Source organism: Tachysurus vachellii, chromosome 7 (genome assembly GCF_030014155.1).
Source record: "Tachysurus vachellii isolate PV-2020 chromosome 7, HZAU_Pvac_v1, whole genome shotgun sequence".
NCBI lineage: Eukaryota > Metazoa > Chordata > Actinopteri > Siluriformes > Bagridae > Tachysurus > Tachysurus vachellii.
The window spans coordinates 14,180,048-14,196,907 of NC_083466.1; the positions used below are offsets into that span (position 1 = coordinate 14,180,048).

At 38.5% G+C, this 16,860-nt stretch overlaps 1 protein-coding gene across 2 annotated transcripts; it reads right to left on the reverse strand.

Moving 5' to 3' along the window:
- Positions 1 to 1,417: 1,417 nt before the first annotated feature.
- Positions 1,418 to 16,404, reverse strand: mtmr1a (myotubularin related protein 1a). 2 transcript variants are annotated; one of them, XM_060874493.1, is made up of 17 exons: positions 16,158 to 16,404; positions 13,006 to 13,111; positions 12,822 to 12,845; positions 11,216 to 11,239; positions 7,754 to 7,832; positions 7,557 to 7,651; positions 7,356 to 7,463; positions 7,024 to 7,125; positions 6,844 to 6,927; positions 5,640 to 5,789; positions 5,153 to 5,341; positions 4,769 to 4,954; positions 3,642 to 3,848; positions 3,445 to 3,537; positions 2,939 to 3,052; positions 2,587 to 2,763; positions 1,418 to 2,170 (listed from the first exon to the last, which is right to left on the reverse strand). In XM_060874493.1, exons 1-17 carry the CDS (start codon positions 16,274 to 16,276, stop codon positions 2,006 to 2,008), a joined length of 2,022 nt encoding a protein of 673 aa, XP_060730476.1. In that variant the 5' UTR covers positions 16,277 to 16,404; the 3' UTR covers positions 1,418 to 2,005. The 2 variants fall into 2 exon arrangements, with proteins under 2 accessions (XP_060730476.1, XP_060730477.1); XM_060874494.1 differs by lacking the exon at positions 12,822 to 12,845.
- Between the last annotated feature and the right edge of the window lie 456 nt (positions 16,405 to 16,860).

The following is a 16,860-nucleotide window of genomic DNA, read 5'->3' on the forward strand; positions in this document are numbered from 1 at the left end:
TCCAATCAGTCATTCTGGTGGCAGCAGCTCAGTGCATCAAGCAGGAACAGATCAAGAGCTTCAGTAAATGTTCACATCAAACACCAGAATGGGGAAAACATGTACTCCAAATACTGTGTCGTGTGTGTGTGTGTGTGTGTGTGTGTGTGTGTGTGTCTAACAGAATAGAAAACATCCACTAAGTGGCAGTTCTGAGAGTAGAAACACGATGAGACAGATAAAGGAGAATGGGCAAGCTGGTTTGAGTTCATAGGAATGCCATGATAACCTCAAATAAACTCTCATAACTAACACGGTGAGCAGAAAAGCATCTCACGGTACACAACAAGCCAAACCTTGACAATTTTATTCTACTCATGTTGTAATGTAACAGTAATGTGAGGCTACACACACCAAAACCAGACAACTGGGAAAAGAGCAGGTTCAGCTGTCCAGTTTCAGTGAAGCTCATACACTGTGCTGCTGTTACATGATTGGTTGATTGGATAAATCCATGAATAAACAGGATAAAAAAAATATACAAAGTGCAGAGGTTGTGAAGGACGGGTGGATTTAATTAGTATGCTCATTAGATGCAGGATTTGGCAGAAACTTTTAGAAGGATTATGGTTACCATTTGGATGTATATTAATTATTTTTTTTAATTTTGTCTTTCTCCCTGTGTGCACTGAGAAACTGGGACATTGTCTTAGATTAAAATCTGTTAGCTGGTAGGAGAAAAAATGTAACGTTCCAGTTTTATCCCTGCACTGGTGATTCGCAGCTCACTCTTCATTACAGCCAATATTTTATTCTGAATCATCAGTGGGCCTTCACAACCCTTTACAGAGCAGCATATATGGAAGCAAAACAGAGACAAATTGAGCACCAGTGGATTTATAGCATTGAAGAATAATAATAAAATTTTATCATTCTTTCATCACTTTTTTTCAGTGTTCATACAAATACAAGCACTTGTTTTTTCTACCTTCATTAAATCAGATATTTCAAAAACTATGTTTATGTTTCTCATGGCAGAACTTGTGTCAGTGTCTCTTATCCCAGCAGACAGTGTCTCTTATCCCAGCTTTGAATACTTTGTGTTATATATTTTTTCCCAAAATGAATTTTGCTGCATTAAGTCTGAGCACAGGAATGAGCAGTCTGAATACATGAGCTATGAATTTCATGGTTAATTAAAACAAAATCAGTAACAAAAATACTTATACTTAATGCTATGATGCTGTGAATTCACTAGTGCATCAATTTCATTACCAAATTCAATAGATTTTAATGTTCAAATCTGTTCAGGTCTGTTTTGCTTCCCCATCAGTGACATTGTTTTTTATTACTAGTTAAATTTATTCAAACTACACCAAGTGAAAATTCGGGGAGGAATGGGCATGTACTGAGCCGTACAACGCAACGATGAAACACATTCTTACTGAAACATGACACAATGCATTATTTATTCAGTGCTTCTCTATATTAGCAAGGCGAAAGACAGACCTATGGAAAAATAATACTGAAAGAACTATCAAGCTTCAGTGTGATGATGAAGTGGACGTAAAATGAAAAGTAAATGATAAAATACAAACAGTGAAGAATTATTCACATAAAAAAAGTAACTACCAAGTAGCTTAAAACTGCATTTGAATGTTAAAAACATGAAAAAGTTCAAGTCGGCACAGAGGAGCATGTGAGGCCACAGGAACAGATGAACATGTATGTACAAATATATTAATACATTTTTCCTCATATTTACACATCAAACACCAGGGAGAGAATACTATGAAGTGATGCTGCAGACATGCTGACTATCATCACGAGATACATTTTTCACAGTTGATTAAAAACAATGGATTTATAAAATGTGACAAGGTTACTTCACTACAGTTAAAAATATGCAAACAGGAATGTGTGTGTTGACCACTTCATTCTCATCCACTCCCTACTTTTGCCTGAGACTGTGTTCACTAAGTAAACGCAGTATGTGCTCTTAAATACGTGTTGTGCGAGTGTGTGTTTAGACGGCAGTATGAAGTGGCGTACCACCATGTGAGGAGGAGGAAGCATGTTCTGAGGATGAGGAGACAGACCGTGATGTGGCCTCTCTCTGAAGCTCCTCCACTTTCTTCTGCAGCTCAGAACGCAAAAATAATAACTCCTTCAAATTCTGATGGACCGGCACCTACGTCGAAATCGACAAAAGCACACAAGCATTTAAAATGTAGCTTTGAGACACAGAGATTTCAAATCATTACATTTATTTATCATTCTGGTTTAAGCTTAATCTTTATCACTAGCTATTCCTGAAGTGTTTAATTCTCCTGCTACACATCAGTGAGCAGATGGAGATTGGAGATGTTCTGACCTGCAATCTGGTCGTTGTCATAACTGCTTAGATCTTTATGCTTTCCTGTAAACCGATTGTTCCCTTGGGGTCTAATATAATCCCACCCCTAGACAGATGCCCAGTGTAACAAGATAATCAATGATATTCACTTCACCTGTCAATGGGTTTAATGTTATGGCTGTTCAGTGCATTTCAGAAGCACTATTTTAGCATTTCTTCATAGTTTCATACAGTGTGTTTTCAGTAATTACCTGTGGTCTCATGCGTGGGTTCCAGCGCACATAGTAACCCACCCAAAGCTCCAGATGTCGGAGACTGGCTAATGGATAAAGCACCTGGTTTTTATAGTCCACATATAACGGGTTAATAAAGTCCTCTGGCTGACTGTTAACGTAGGACCACAGCGATATTGTTGTACTCTGTACTTCCTGAAAATGTGAGAGAGAGAGAGAGTGTGAGTGTGAGTGAGAGAGTGAGAGAGAGAGTGAGAGAGAGAGAGAGAGAGAGAGAGAGAGAGAGAGAGACTAACACTAAGTCATAATACACTTTCACAAGTTAATTTCAGTTCAGGAAATTCAAACAGCCTTCTACTGTCCAGCGCACCTTTTCCATTCTCTCTTGCTCATTGTTGTAGAGGAAGGTTCCAAAAAGGCAGCTGTAGAGATGATCCAGGATGGTAATAAGAAAAAGCTCATTGAACTCAAAAGCAGAAGGAAACTGAAAAAGAACACAGAAAACAGTGGGTTTTATTAGTTTAAAAGTGTTGCATGATTACTTAAATGTGATTCTGCACAATAACACGAACTTAGAATCATATCATCAAATCATCTTTTTGCTCAACCTCAAAAACATTTAATTGCACTATTTTACTACATTTAATATCTGACAACATCTGAGAGAAAATATAGTTCCTGATTATATGTTACTCTTACTTTATAACATTAAAAAAAATAAAATAAAAACAACAACAATCGTTTACTCACCAAACTTCCTAAATTCATTGTCAAAATTATATATATAAAAAGGCTTTTTTAGAACATCAGTAATGTCTCTGACTAATCTGACTGGAGAATTCAACAGCGTTGTGGTGTAAAGTGTTCATATCGGACCTGTCTCATCATCTGCCACACACAGTCGATGAACTGCACAAAGAGAGGAGATCGTTCAGAGTTGGCATGATTCTCATCTCCGTGGCCAACACGCTGTGAAACACACACACACACAGAGAGAAGATGGGGTTAAATAAACATGCATTTACACACACACACACCCTCACCGCTCATACGCACACACTGCTCATACGCACCGAGGCGAACTTGTGTCCGAAGCTGATCCATTCCTTCTCGATCAGCACCTGGAAGCCCCTGAGTGAGCGGTAGTACGAGTCTAGCATCAGCATGGCCAGAGAGGTGAGCTGAGCCGTGCGGTCCCAGCCATCACTGCAGTGCACCACCACCGAGCTCTTACTGCATTCAGCCTTATCTGCTATTCGCACTGCACCTGCTAACAACAGCTACATACACACACACACACATACACATACACACACACACAGTCAGGTCAAAAAAACTCCACTTCACTGACTGATTAAAAAAAGTTCTGCTTTGTCCTTTGAGGGTCACAGCACATTATCTTCAATTCACAAATGTTTTCTAAAATGGAATGTAGAAAATAACAAATTAAGTAAAACCGTTAATTTATTTTTATAAATAAATATTTATGTTCAAGACGTAATTTATGTTCTTAATTTAGGGAATTTAGGGATTTTAGGGGTAATTTAGGGATTTATGTTCAAGACATAATATTTAACTACAATACAAATTGTAGTTAAATATTTGTTTAAAAAAAACAAATGCTAGCCATTGCTGCTCTCTGCATGTATATAGCATTAAAAATACATTTATACAGATTAGAAATCAAATCAAATCAATTCTAAAACACTCTCACTGTCCACTTCAATAAATTCAGTGTAGTCTGTGTCCATGATAGCCTTGGATTCCTGTTTCTGGATGACAGGAGTGAAACCTGATGTGGTGTTCTGCTGTTCTGTCTTACCTACCTCATGTTTGGATGTGTTGTGCGTGCTGAGATGCTTTTCTCCGTGGATATAAAGAGTAATTACTATAGACTTCGCATTTTCCCCTGACCTCTCTTCTCATCAAAGAGTTTCCAGCACACAGGGCTGTCTCTCGCTCAATGCTTTTTGTTTTTCTACATCATCCTGTTTAAACTTTACAGACTGTTGTGTATGAAATACTCAAATCAGCCACAGTTAAAGTCACAGATATCACATGTTTGATGTGAATATTACCTGAAGCTCTGGACCTGTATCTGCATGATTTTATGCATTGTACTGCCACAGGTGTACCGGTGTTCCTATAAAGCAGCTTCTGTTAGGCTTATTTCATAGGAGGTTCTTGTGTGTGTGTTTACCCGGATATACTCCAGCCAGTGTGTGGCATCTATAGCAGAGTGCCAGTGCGATTCATCAATGGTGGGGTAGACCACATCCTTCAGCTTGCGCAGAGACTCCCGCATCACATGGATGTTAGGAATTTCCAGGAAAGTTAGCTCCACATTGGGATAAAAACTTTCGCACTCATAGCCACCATCTTTAGACTGTGAGAAGAGAAGTGAGAAGAGAAGTGAATGATAATGTAATGTTAGAATAATCTCAACACAAAAACATGTCTCACATACATAAATCTCTATGAAACCCATAGATCTGTACATCTATGTTGACAAATGTATGCATTTCATTTTTACACACTTAAAACTCTTTCTATATGAAATCGTAAACTGAACGTCTCTGTTTACTTTATTTGTGTCAGCAACACTGTTCTGCCTTGCGTCGAATATAGTCAGCTTGTGTGACTGTGCGTTGGCGTCCATGATGGTCTGCAGGTAACGCTCATCCTCTTTGCAGCGGCGGTCTGATGGACCCACCAGTGGCTGACTGGAGCGCACAATTGTGGCCTGACTCTCAGGATGGATCCAAGAGAGGACCTGAAAAAGAACAAGCAACAAAAATGATGTAGAGCAGAAATGAGATGCGACGGCAAGACATTATGAAGGAATAATGGTATATACTGGCATGCTGGGGATTTGACAGTTAGAAAAATATGGCAAGTTTTTAGGAAAGATCATCTTTGAGACAGATTGAGACATACAGGATGGGCAGTCCGGTAGGATTAAACGATGTCATTACTGCAGGTACCAGCATTAACACCACTAACAAAAAAGCCAGTGTTATTAGTATCTTAATCGTTAAAAAACACACACTTGTGCACATATACTCACTTACAGGTACACGATGCTTGGCCCTAAAAGCCGCCACTCTTTTAAGCTCGTCATCTTTGATACTAGTCGGGATGACCAGGAGAGCAGGATACGTATCACACACTTCATAATTACTGTTTATCTTACTGATAGTCCAGCTTTCATTGGGCAGACCCTTTACAGGAGACAACAAACAATAAAAACCTAATAAATATAAATACATTGTGAGTCCAAAGGTTTTAAACACATTGAATTACTTTGTTTAAGCACTGGCAAATAAATTGGTAAAGTCGTGGCCTAATGGTTAGAGAGTCTAACTCTTAACCCTAAGGTTGTGGGTTCGAGTCTCGGGCCGGCCATGACTGAGGTGCCCTTGAGCAATGCACTGAATCCCCCCCAACTGATCCCCGGGCGCCGCATAACTGGCGTGCCCACTGCTCCGGGTGTGTGTTCACGGTGTGTGTGTGTTCACTGCTGTGTGTGTGTGTGCACTTTGGATGGGTTAAACTCAGAGAACAAATTCTAAGTATGGGTCACCATACTTAGCCATATGTCACGTCACTTCACTTCACTTCAAATGTCTGTTAGCCTAATTTGTATATAAAAGTTCTTCATTGGACTAAAGCTTATAACTGGGAATTGCCAACCTTTAACCTAGATAACCATAGGAAAGCCTACATGATTTTGAATTCCAATTCGAAAAGTCAGAGAAGTTTCATCAACCCCAAGTTCAGCGTTTAACCAAGACAACAATGCTGTGATCAGTCAACAGCAAAAATATCACAACTGTATTTACTTTATGCCAATTAACACAGACACAACAGTTGGTCACGCTATAACACTCTATAACAATCTGTGCAATCTGCAGTTTTGAGAAAATAAATAAATCAAACTTAATACATTTGTTAGTTGGAATATTATATTTGTAACATGAATATTACAGAAAACTATGTTCACACATGCCATTTATGAATAAAGTTGAACGCACCATATTTTTCGGAGAGACAGTAGGAGAAAGATCTGTATGAGAAAGTGATTCTATGATATGTGCTACAAGTGTTTAATAAAAAAAAGAGTGATCCAGATTAGATTGTTCCAATTATATACAGATTCAAAGAAAAGAAAAAGAACTTCTTAGTGTAATTAAAACTATTTCTTACTTACTGTTCTGCACTATTTACATTGTTCACCAAAATGTAAATACAGGCTTAGAACTTAAACAGTCTCACCATTCTCTTGTACTCTGATACTGGGTCATAAACTTTCCATCCGTCTACAGGATACTTTTCCTTGTACTGGAACGCAAACAGGGGCTAGAATAAAATAATATGTAATCAATTATTTACAACTTCTCTAACAAGGACAAAAAAAACAACAGTCAGCATATTAACAATGACACATTTACTTACCAGATCATTGGACAGTGGAAAGGTGCACTTGGTTAGCGTCTCCACAATTTCCATTTGACCCTGTTCCTCCTTTTTATAGGCAAATCTAGGACTTCTCATGTCCTGATAGAGAAAAACGGTACGAGTTCAAATCTCTAAAAGAAACAACTACGTGGAGGTATGATTTGTCACGATGTTGCTGCAGTTGAAGCCAGTCCATGTGGTGCATCGCCATCTAAAAACTGTAAATTTTCTCTTTTGTTCTTCATCAATATTTAACGAAATCAGCCTCAACTCGTTTGCACTAGAAACACACAGCAATGCACGGTCGACATTCTAGAAAAATCTTTCACCTTGCAGACGATCTCCAAACCCTGTGTGTTCTCCCCATGAGTCTGAACACTGATGGTCTCCAGCCGGCTTATCGCACCCAAATTCACATTCAGAACGAAGGGATGATCCTAAATACAGCACAGGATTATAAGATGATTTAAACCACAAATGATTTTGCTGATTAGTTTTAAGTGTCACAGCATTAAGACCATCGCACTCACCCTCTCTAGACTGATGAAGTAAAGCTTGTAGTCGGTGATCGTGAGCGTGCCTGTCACGGCTCCAGTGAACGGACAGATGTACATCACATCTTTAGCTACAGATAAAGAACAGTCTGAGATTTCTGGGTGTTAGATAAGAAGCAGCTCATGAGAAATATCATGCGGTGTAGTGTGAAACAGTTCAGGAAAACACTCACCAGTTATTTTAATACTCTCCCCAGGGACTAGTGGAAGTTCATCCATGGGAACTGGCCTCTGCATATCTTTAAATGCCTGCTGCAGATAAATAACCAAAATCCATTAGAACAAAGTCTAATGATACGACTCCCCTAGACACAGAAATACAAAACAGAACATTTGCATATAACCAATTATTTAAATGAAAACAACACTATCATTTAAAGCCTGAGGGAATTTAAAATCTGTGATTGCTTTTTAATGTTGATCTTGTATCCATATAATCTTAAACAATATAATATTATCCAAAAATCTGTGTAGTTTAATATTGACCACATGTGATTTTTCCTGTGTCTATTCACCCTTGTATCCAACATAGTGCTAACACGGGTGTTTAACCATTCTATACCCTTTAGAGGACACTAAGCAATGCATTGTGGAAAGTCTATAACAAACATGAAATCCTCCACTTTGCTTTCAGAAAAGGCTAAAAATAGCTCCCAATAATAGTGCACTGTGAACTCAATAGTGTGCAGCTTCAATAAAAAGCAAATCATAATTCTTCTATGGCTTTTGTTTTTTATTTGATGTGTTGCACCTTAAATTGTGCTAATTACTAATTCATTAAAAATACATAATAAAAAACAATTCTTCACACCGCACGACCATCAGTGAGCTTTGGGTGTCCATGACCCTTTCACTTGTTCACTGGTTCTTCTTCCTTGGATCACTTTTGTTTTGGTTCTAACCACTCTACATATTGGGAACACCACAAAACATGCATTTTTTTTTTTTAGATCCTCAGATCCAGTGGTCTGGCCGTCACAATTTGGTCTTTATTCTTCCCGTTTTTCCTGCTTTCAACATATCAACTTTTCACTTGAAATTCATTGACTGTTCATTTTCTGCCCGATATATCCCAAACCTTGACAGATGCTAATGTTATTTACTTCACCTGTCAGGCTGAACAGTGTAACACTTAATGGTTGTTGTCATACAAATATATTTTTTTTAAACTATAATAGTATTCAAGTACACTCTTTTTCCTGTATAGTGGATGTTATAAAGGTAATTCTAAATACATTTGCTATCTCAGAGTGAAAGATTCAGACAAGAGTGAACGCAGATGCACTAAGATGCAGGGCTACAGCACTGCAGGAAATGCAGCAAGCATTAGTGGACTGTTATTAATGCACACAACAGCAATAATGTCAGTCAGTGTGTGTAACAGAAAGTAAAGGGGAAATATCCAGTAGGTGATGAGAGAAGCTGTTGTAAGAGGATGATTAGGGGTTAAAGAGAGACTTGCCAGAGCGTAAGGAGGCAACTCAGTGTCACTGTCACCATCATAGCCATATTCCTCTATAGAGTCCTGAGACTAGACAGAAAGCCAAGCAGGAAAGGAAAGAGCAGCAGAGGAAGAAAACAGAGCAAGAAAAAGAACAGATAATTAAAACAAGTTAACATTGTGTGCAAGAGTCAAATTTGAGAGTGCAGAAGAAAGGATGAATGCAGCAGTGTAAACAAAGCCCTTTTCTGGCCAAAAGTTCAAACGTACATACAGAGACAGGAAGTGTGATACGAGGAAGTAGACAGCACACATACCACACTAGGGGGTTAATGACGCACGAGTTATTTTGATTCTACCAAGGTTATTCAGTAATTAACTACCAATTTTAAAAGCACATAACTCCGTGTTTATCATATGTGCAGGTGAAAGTTAACGGAGACTGATATGAAGCTATATCAACTAACTAAGCTTCAAACACAGACACTATAGTTACATTCAGTATATAGTACAATACAATGTTTATATGTGTGATTATTATTCTAATCTATTGATTCATATCCTTAAATTAGTAGATTATTCTTGATTTTAAACAATGTTTTAAATGCTTTCAAAGGACTGCCATTCAGTCATGTTCTCTGAGATGGTCTAATGTACAAATGAGAGGCTGCAGTAAAATTATTAGACTTTGACAGACATTATTGGCATTATTGATTTAAGCAGCAAGATGAAAGCCACTGTATCAAAAATTAAACCTGCTAGAGATGAAGAGAAACTCATTTTGAACAATATGTAATGTTACTGTATAACATTAGTATTTGCATGTTTTATTTTTGTATGTTATATTGTCCCCCCTTCAGTTTAACCATTTTATTTCTGTATACGGGAGATACTCTAAATCAATGTCTAATAAAATCTGTTCTGTCCACAGCAGTTCATCAAATAAAGATAATAAATATTTTTGTTGGACTTATTATTTACTATATTTAACTTATTATACATTATTAATACAAGAGCTTAAAAGGTATGTGACTTTGTGACCTTCTATAGAAGAGTGTAAACAGAATAAATCAAGCTGACTATAATAAATACATTCCGAGTTGCAATTATTCCTTGAAATTCAGACAAACATCACAATGCTGGAGGTTGTCTGTCTTAACTTATCGTTTCCTGGCACTAGTGCTCTAGCAAAGCACAGAAAAGTCAAAGGTCACATGCTTCCCACAATCCCAAAAATTTCTTCACCACAGCTTCTTTACAGCAACAACATTAAGAAGAAGAATCAGTCCAGTTCTTCTGCCAACAATCCTGCTGATTTCTGACTACAGCTCCACTGCGATTTGAAGAAAGAGTTGAATCCCTTTTACCGGGATAGCATGTAGAGACTACTTCCTATGCAATTAAGTTTAGTTTTCCTTATTTGTATGGGAAACAGCACTCCAATTAATTCACCGCTTTCCCCTACTGTACACTAAATCTAAAACAAACAAATACATTAAGAAAGAAAGAAAGTAAGAAAAAACACAGGACATGACAGAGCACATCGCAAACTGGGAAAATGGTGGCAGCTATAAAGTAAGCTTTTACTCTTCAAATTCAGTAATCACATGCAGTAGTAAGTGAGTGATTATAAAGACCAGAGGCTGCATGGCTAAAGTCATGCAGGGGAAAAAGAGTGTTAATTCGTACTATAAGGCCAAAGGTTTGTGGACACCTGACCATCACATTCATATTAGTCCCTGTCTGCTGTGAGAACCTCCACTCCTCTGGGAAGACTAAATTTTGGAGCATTAGTGAGGTCAGGCTGATATTGGGTGAGGAGACCTAGGGTCCAGTTCATCCATAAGCTGTTGGGGTTGAGGTCAGAGCTCCATGCAGGACATTTGAGTACAAGGCAAAACATTTCCTTATGTATTTTGCTTTGTGCACAGGGGCATTGTCATGCTGGTACAGGTGTCGGATCCACCCCTTAGTTTCAGTGAAAGTAAATTATAATTCTACAGCATACGAAGACATTCTCGAAAATTTTGTGCTTGAATATTGTGGCAACTATCTTGATAAGGCTCACATATGAGAGTGACGTCTCTACAAACTTTTGGCCAAATAGTGTATAAAAAGCGGAGGTCCTTAAGAAACCAATGTCCAGCTTAAAGAGGAGTCATTAGACACAGCCAGTTCTCAAAGACAATCTTACCCTCAAATTAGGCCTCCTGGATACCTGTCATCACAGACAAACATGGACACACACACATACACAGGTAGATGAACATGCAGTCACTAGTGGGGACAAAGGTGGTTTCTTTCTCGGCACAGAGCTACAGATGCGTGGAATGGTGTTTGAAGGTGTAATTGTACATTAAAAATGATTGAGAATTTGACATTGAATGATTTAGGAGTCATGGCTGTATAGTATAACAATATTCATCACACAATGAAAAATTCAGTCTGTGTAAACTTTTGGCATTATGAGCCTCACTGAACTGTACTGTATTGTATTGTACGTGCAACAAAAGTACAATTCCGCTTGGCTCATCCATGTCAGGTTTGAAGAATCTAACATATAAAAAATTTGAGGTAGAAAACTGAGTCAAGAGGCACTGAAAAGGAAGATTGGACATAGCAGACTTCTATAAGATGTAATTATAAGCAGTAATTTGAAACTGCTCTGGTCAGAATAATGCACAGAGAAATGTGGATCAGTGACAGGAGGTTAACACACCCAAGGATTAACTCTGTTCATTTATATTTAGGTCATATCTGTATATTTCCATGGCATGTCTGGTATGATTTTGATAATCATTTCATGATGAACAAAGTGGTGATTGATATACAGCATATAACAAACTTAATTCATTGATTTCTTTTCTGAGTTCTAAGAGAGAGTTTTAAAGGAACAACTTCAACAACTGTTTGCATGATTATAATAACATGCATGGCTTTCAGAGCACATTTTTCCTACAATACAAGCTTACATATGAATAAAAGGCTGTTATGCCACTTTGTAGTTAAAAGCTTTAACTGGGCAAGTAGAGGCAGATATTTATGTATTACGTTACTTGTATTTCTGTGGTTGCTTTTAGGACTGCAGGAGGATTAACTCTCACACAGAGCTGATGTCATGTCTACACACAGAATCCTCTCAGCCTTTAAAATCAAATAAAGGCTTCATAATAATACAGAGATAACTCTGTGGGGCTAAAAGATATCACCTGAATAATCTAGTAATGAGAATCAAATGCAGTGTTTTGTTTGAGGAGATTTTTTTGTGCAGTTACATAGACAGGTAAGCCATTAACTGTAATGTTTTAGCAGCATGATAAATAAAACTGATTTCTGATTATATTTGTCTATGCTACAATAGTGCTTTAACATGAGTGCTGCCTAGTAATATATAGGCCTCAGTATTATTATTATTATTATTATTGTTGTTGTTGTTGTTATTATTATTATTATTATTATTATTAATCAACTACAATATAAATCTAAATAAAATGAACATCGTGTAAAAGTTTTTTTCTTCAAACTATTCTTTCATATGATCAGACAAAGCAGCTGCACTCCTATCTGTCACAAGCAATAAGAAAACACAAATCAGATCACAGCACAGTATGACCAATAAGACAGTTTAAAGCATTTGTTGAACAGACACAAGCAAAGCAAAAGCAAAAAGTCGAATTTGAGTGATTCCTAACATCAGATTTCAGAATTAATCTATTATTCAATTTTATATTACGCACTCTATTTGTAGTTTAGAGAAGCACACAGATACAGCAGCACTCTTATCAACAATCATGTCTTACCCTATGATCTATCTTCCACCCAGTCTGTTGGTCAAAACAACGCATGCACCACAATGACACAAATGGTGTTTTGCACCAGAGATTAGAAATCATGTAACAGGTTAGAATAATGGCATGAATGATAATAAATCATTCATATAATAATTTAATATATTAAATAAAACTCTATACTGGAGCTGCTCACCTTGCAGTCACGACTCACGACCTCAGGTATAGTGGAGCCTGAGATCTGGCTGGAGATTGTGGCAGCGATCAGCTGTTTACACCATTCAACATGAGAGCCTGTGGGGCTGACACACACACACACACACACACACACAGTAAATTCACCTGATCAAGGACACCACACACACTACCTTAGTGAAAAATGTCAAAATATTCTGCATATATAGTGACTTTCCATTATATGTCTATCATGCAGACATGAGCATTTTATTAGGAATATTATACTAATACTGGCTAGTGCATCCCATTGCTCTTCAAATAGCCTCTATTCAAATAGCTCTACAGAAAACAGCTTTCGTGCTGTGAATCTCTCAGTCTGCAACATCCCAAACATGCTCTATTAGATTTATATCTGATGACTGTGAACAACTCATTGTTGCTTTGTGACATGGTACATTATCATGCTGGAAGAAGCCATTAGAAGATTTTGGACGTGAAGGGCTGCACATGATCAGCAACAATACTCGCATAGCCTGTTGCTTTCAAGTGATTGATTGCTATTAAAAGCCCAAAGTCTGTTAAGAAAACATTCCCCACACTGTTACACCACCTACACCAGCTTGCACTGTTGACACAAGGTAGGTTGGTTTAAAGATTCATGCTGTTGATGCCAAATTCTAATCAGACCATTCGAGCTTCATCAGACCAGGCTACAACGGTCTTCAACTGTCCAGTTTTGGTGTCCACTGCAGCCTCAGCTTTCTGTTCTTGCTTGAAAGAAGCAGAACCTGATGTGGTCTTCTGCAGCTGTAGCTCATCTGGTTCAGTGTCCTGCCACTCATTAGTTATTTTTACTATATACTGTACCATTCTGAGTAAACTTTAAATACTGTAGTGCACATGACAGGAGATCATCAGTCAAACTGGCACCAACAATCATGTCAAATTCCAAATCACTCACGTCACATTTTCCCTATTCTGATGGTTTGACGTGAACATTACCTGAAGTTTCTGGTCATATTTTATGTGCTGCACTGCTGCAACATGTTTGACTGAGTAAATAACACAAATGCATGAATGAGTAGGTGTCCAGGTTCCAAATAAAGTGCTCAGAAATTGTAGATTAATTTAGTGCAAGTCCCTGTAAGTAACTGTTTTGTTGTTAGCAGTACAATAAACAGCAGAAAAGAACAAAGGCACAGACTATGCACAGAGAACCAGTGCTTAGTAAAGTAATGAGGTATGAATAAACTGCTAAGTAGCAAGAAACATACAACAAACATTTATTCATGAAACACTTCAACTAGCACTTCCTTCCCTGTTTGTTGCATACATGTTTATAAAGACAAAAAAAATTAAACAATGTTTTAGTCTCATGGTATCTTAAGTATGTAACTTAGTGAACCAGAGTTAATGTATCCAATGATAGAGACTTAAGCACTTCTGTACGTCGCTCTGGATAACGGCGTCTGGCAAATGCTGTAAATGTAATCGTAACTATATGCAGACTTGTCACAAAGGATGTAATCCAGCACTGAGTTAGCAGAGATGAGGGATGCAGTTATGTGGTTGTGTATATGGATATGTAATTCACAATGGCTTGACTAAACCTAAAAATAACAATACAACAAAAACAACAACAACAACAACAAGATGGTACTGAATTCATTTGGATATTTCCATTTTCTTGGTGAAATCTTGGTTACCAAATTAAAATTAAACATAAAAATAGACATAAAAACCAACAAAATCAAGCTGATATTGACTTCATTTGGATGTTTTCAATTTCAAATTTGGCTAAAGTAAAGCTACATGATTTCACAAAAACTTTATTATATTTCCATTTTCTTGGTGAAATCAGCAAGTTCATTCATTCGTTCATTTTCTACCACTTATCCGAACTATTTCGGGTCATGGGGAGCCTGTGCCTATCTCAGGCCTCATCGGGCATCAAGGCAGGATACACCCTGGACGGAGTGCCAACCCATCGCAGGGCACACACACTCTCATTCACTCACGCAATCACACACTACGGACACTTTTCCAGAGATGCCAATCAACCTACCATGCATGTCTTTGGACCGGGGGATGAAACCGGAATACCCGGAGGAAACCCCCGAGGCACAGGGAGAACATGCAAACTCCACACACACAAGGCGGAGGTGGGAATCGAACCCCCAACCCTGGAGGTGTGAGGCGAACGTGCTAACCACTAAGCCACCGTGCCCCCCCGAAATCAGCAAGTTACCAAATAAAAAGATAAAGACATCAAATGATAAAATATCCAAAGCTACCACCATCACGAATAGTAATGCTAATGAATATCACTAACACTACTAATAACAGGTTTAGACTGTGTCCCTGGATAACAGGCTGCTGTCTTTTGGGCACTGAGTGTGTTGTATTGTGTGTTATGTGATGTGTGATGTGATGGTGATGTTGAAGTGACTGATGTTGATGTGTGATGTGATTGTGATGGTGATGCTGATGTGACTGTGATGTTGATGTGACTGTGATGTGACTGTGATGTGATTGTGATGGTGATGCTGATGTGACTGTGATGTTGATGTGACTGTGATGTTGATGTGACTGTGATGTTGATGTGACTGTGATGCTGATGTGACTGTGATGTTGATGTGACTGTGATGTTGATGTGACTGTGATGTTGATGTGACTGTGATGTTGATGTGACTGTGATGTGTTATGTGTTATGGTGATGTGATGGTGATATGTGATGTGAGCTGGTTTCATTGAAGCTCTGTAGTTGACTGAGACTGAAACACAGCTTTCTTCATGAGTGAGAATCTGATGTCTCAGGTTATTTGTTACACACAGGCCTACATGCATCGATAACAGTGATGAGCCATTATTAGCAGAGATAACAGAACGTCCTGTAACACATTTATAATTACATTACAATGCAAGCACAACATTTCTGGACAAGTGAGGCGCTGAAGTTCAAAATAAAAACAGCGTAGAAACAGAAAGCCGGTAAAGAAAAGACAGATAGAGGATAGACAGATAGACAGATGGTAAACGGAAGGATGCACAGACCTTTCCGGGTTGTAGAAATCACAGGCGCTGTCGATTGTGCATCGTGCATCTAAACGACCTATAATCGAGCCCCGTATGTTGTTATAAAGTGTGTGTAAAAGAGGAAGCCATATTCACCTGTCTGCTGAGTCTTGGCTGTCTTGCAGACCCGATGTGTTTACTGAAAGAGTCCGCGGTTTTCTCGGTACCGGCGGTATCGCGGGATTCTCGGAGCCAGAACACGCCTGTTTCTCCATGTTTTCCGCTTCCTGTCTCCTGAATGCTTGTCGCTATCGCTTTATCTCTGTACAGAAAGCGAGGCAGTTGTGTATCAGTGTGTTCGAGCTTCTTCCCCTCCCTTATAAAGGAAACGCCGTCATCGCTTCCTGAAGCGCTTCTGCTTTTATACTGCTGACAAATAGCGTCCGTTTACTTAGAGCGAGGAAATCATCTCTCTCTCTCTCTCTCTCTCTCTCTGTCTGTCTCTCTCTGTGTCTATGTATCTCTCTCTGTCTCTCTTTCTGTGTCTATGTGTCTCTCTTTCTCTCTGTTTGTTTCTCTCTATGTCTGTCTTTCTCTCTGTCTCTTTCTGTCTGTCTATGTCTCTCTTTCTCTGGTTGTCTCTGTGTCTGTCTGTCTCTTTCTCTGGTCGTCTCTCTGTGTCTGTCTGTCTCTCTGTGTTTCTGTCTCTGTCTGTCTTTCTCTGTCTCTCCCCCCTTGATGTGTTACTATAAGATAGATTCATGACAAACTTTGATGTTGGCCTGTCGGAGCAAGTATTCCCAAAGGCTGGGGTGCCAATACTTTTGGAGGCAAGCGGATATGCAAGAAGGAATTTTTA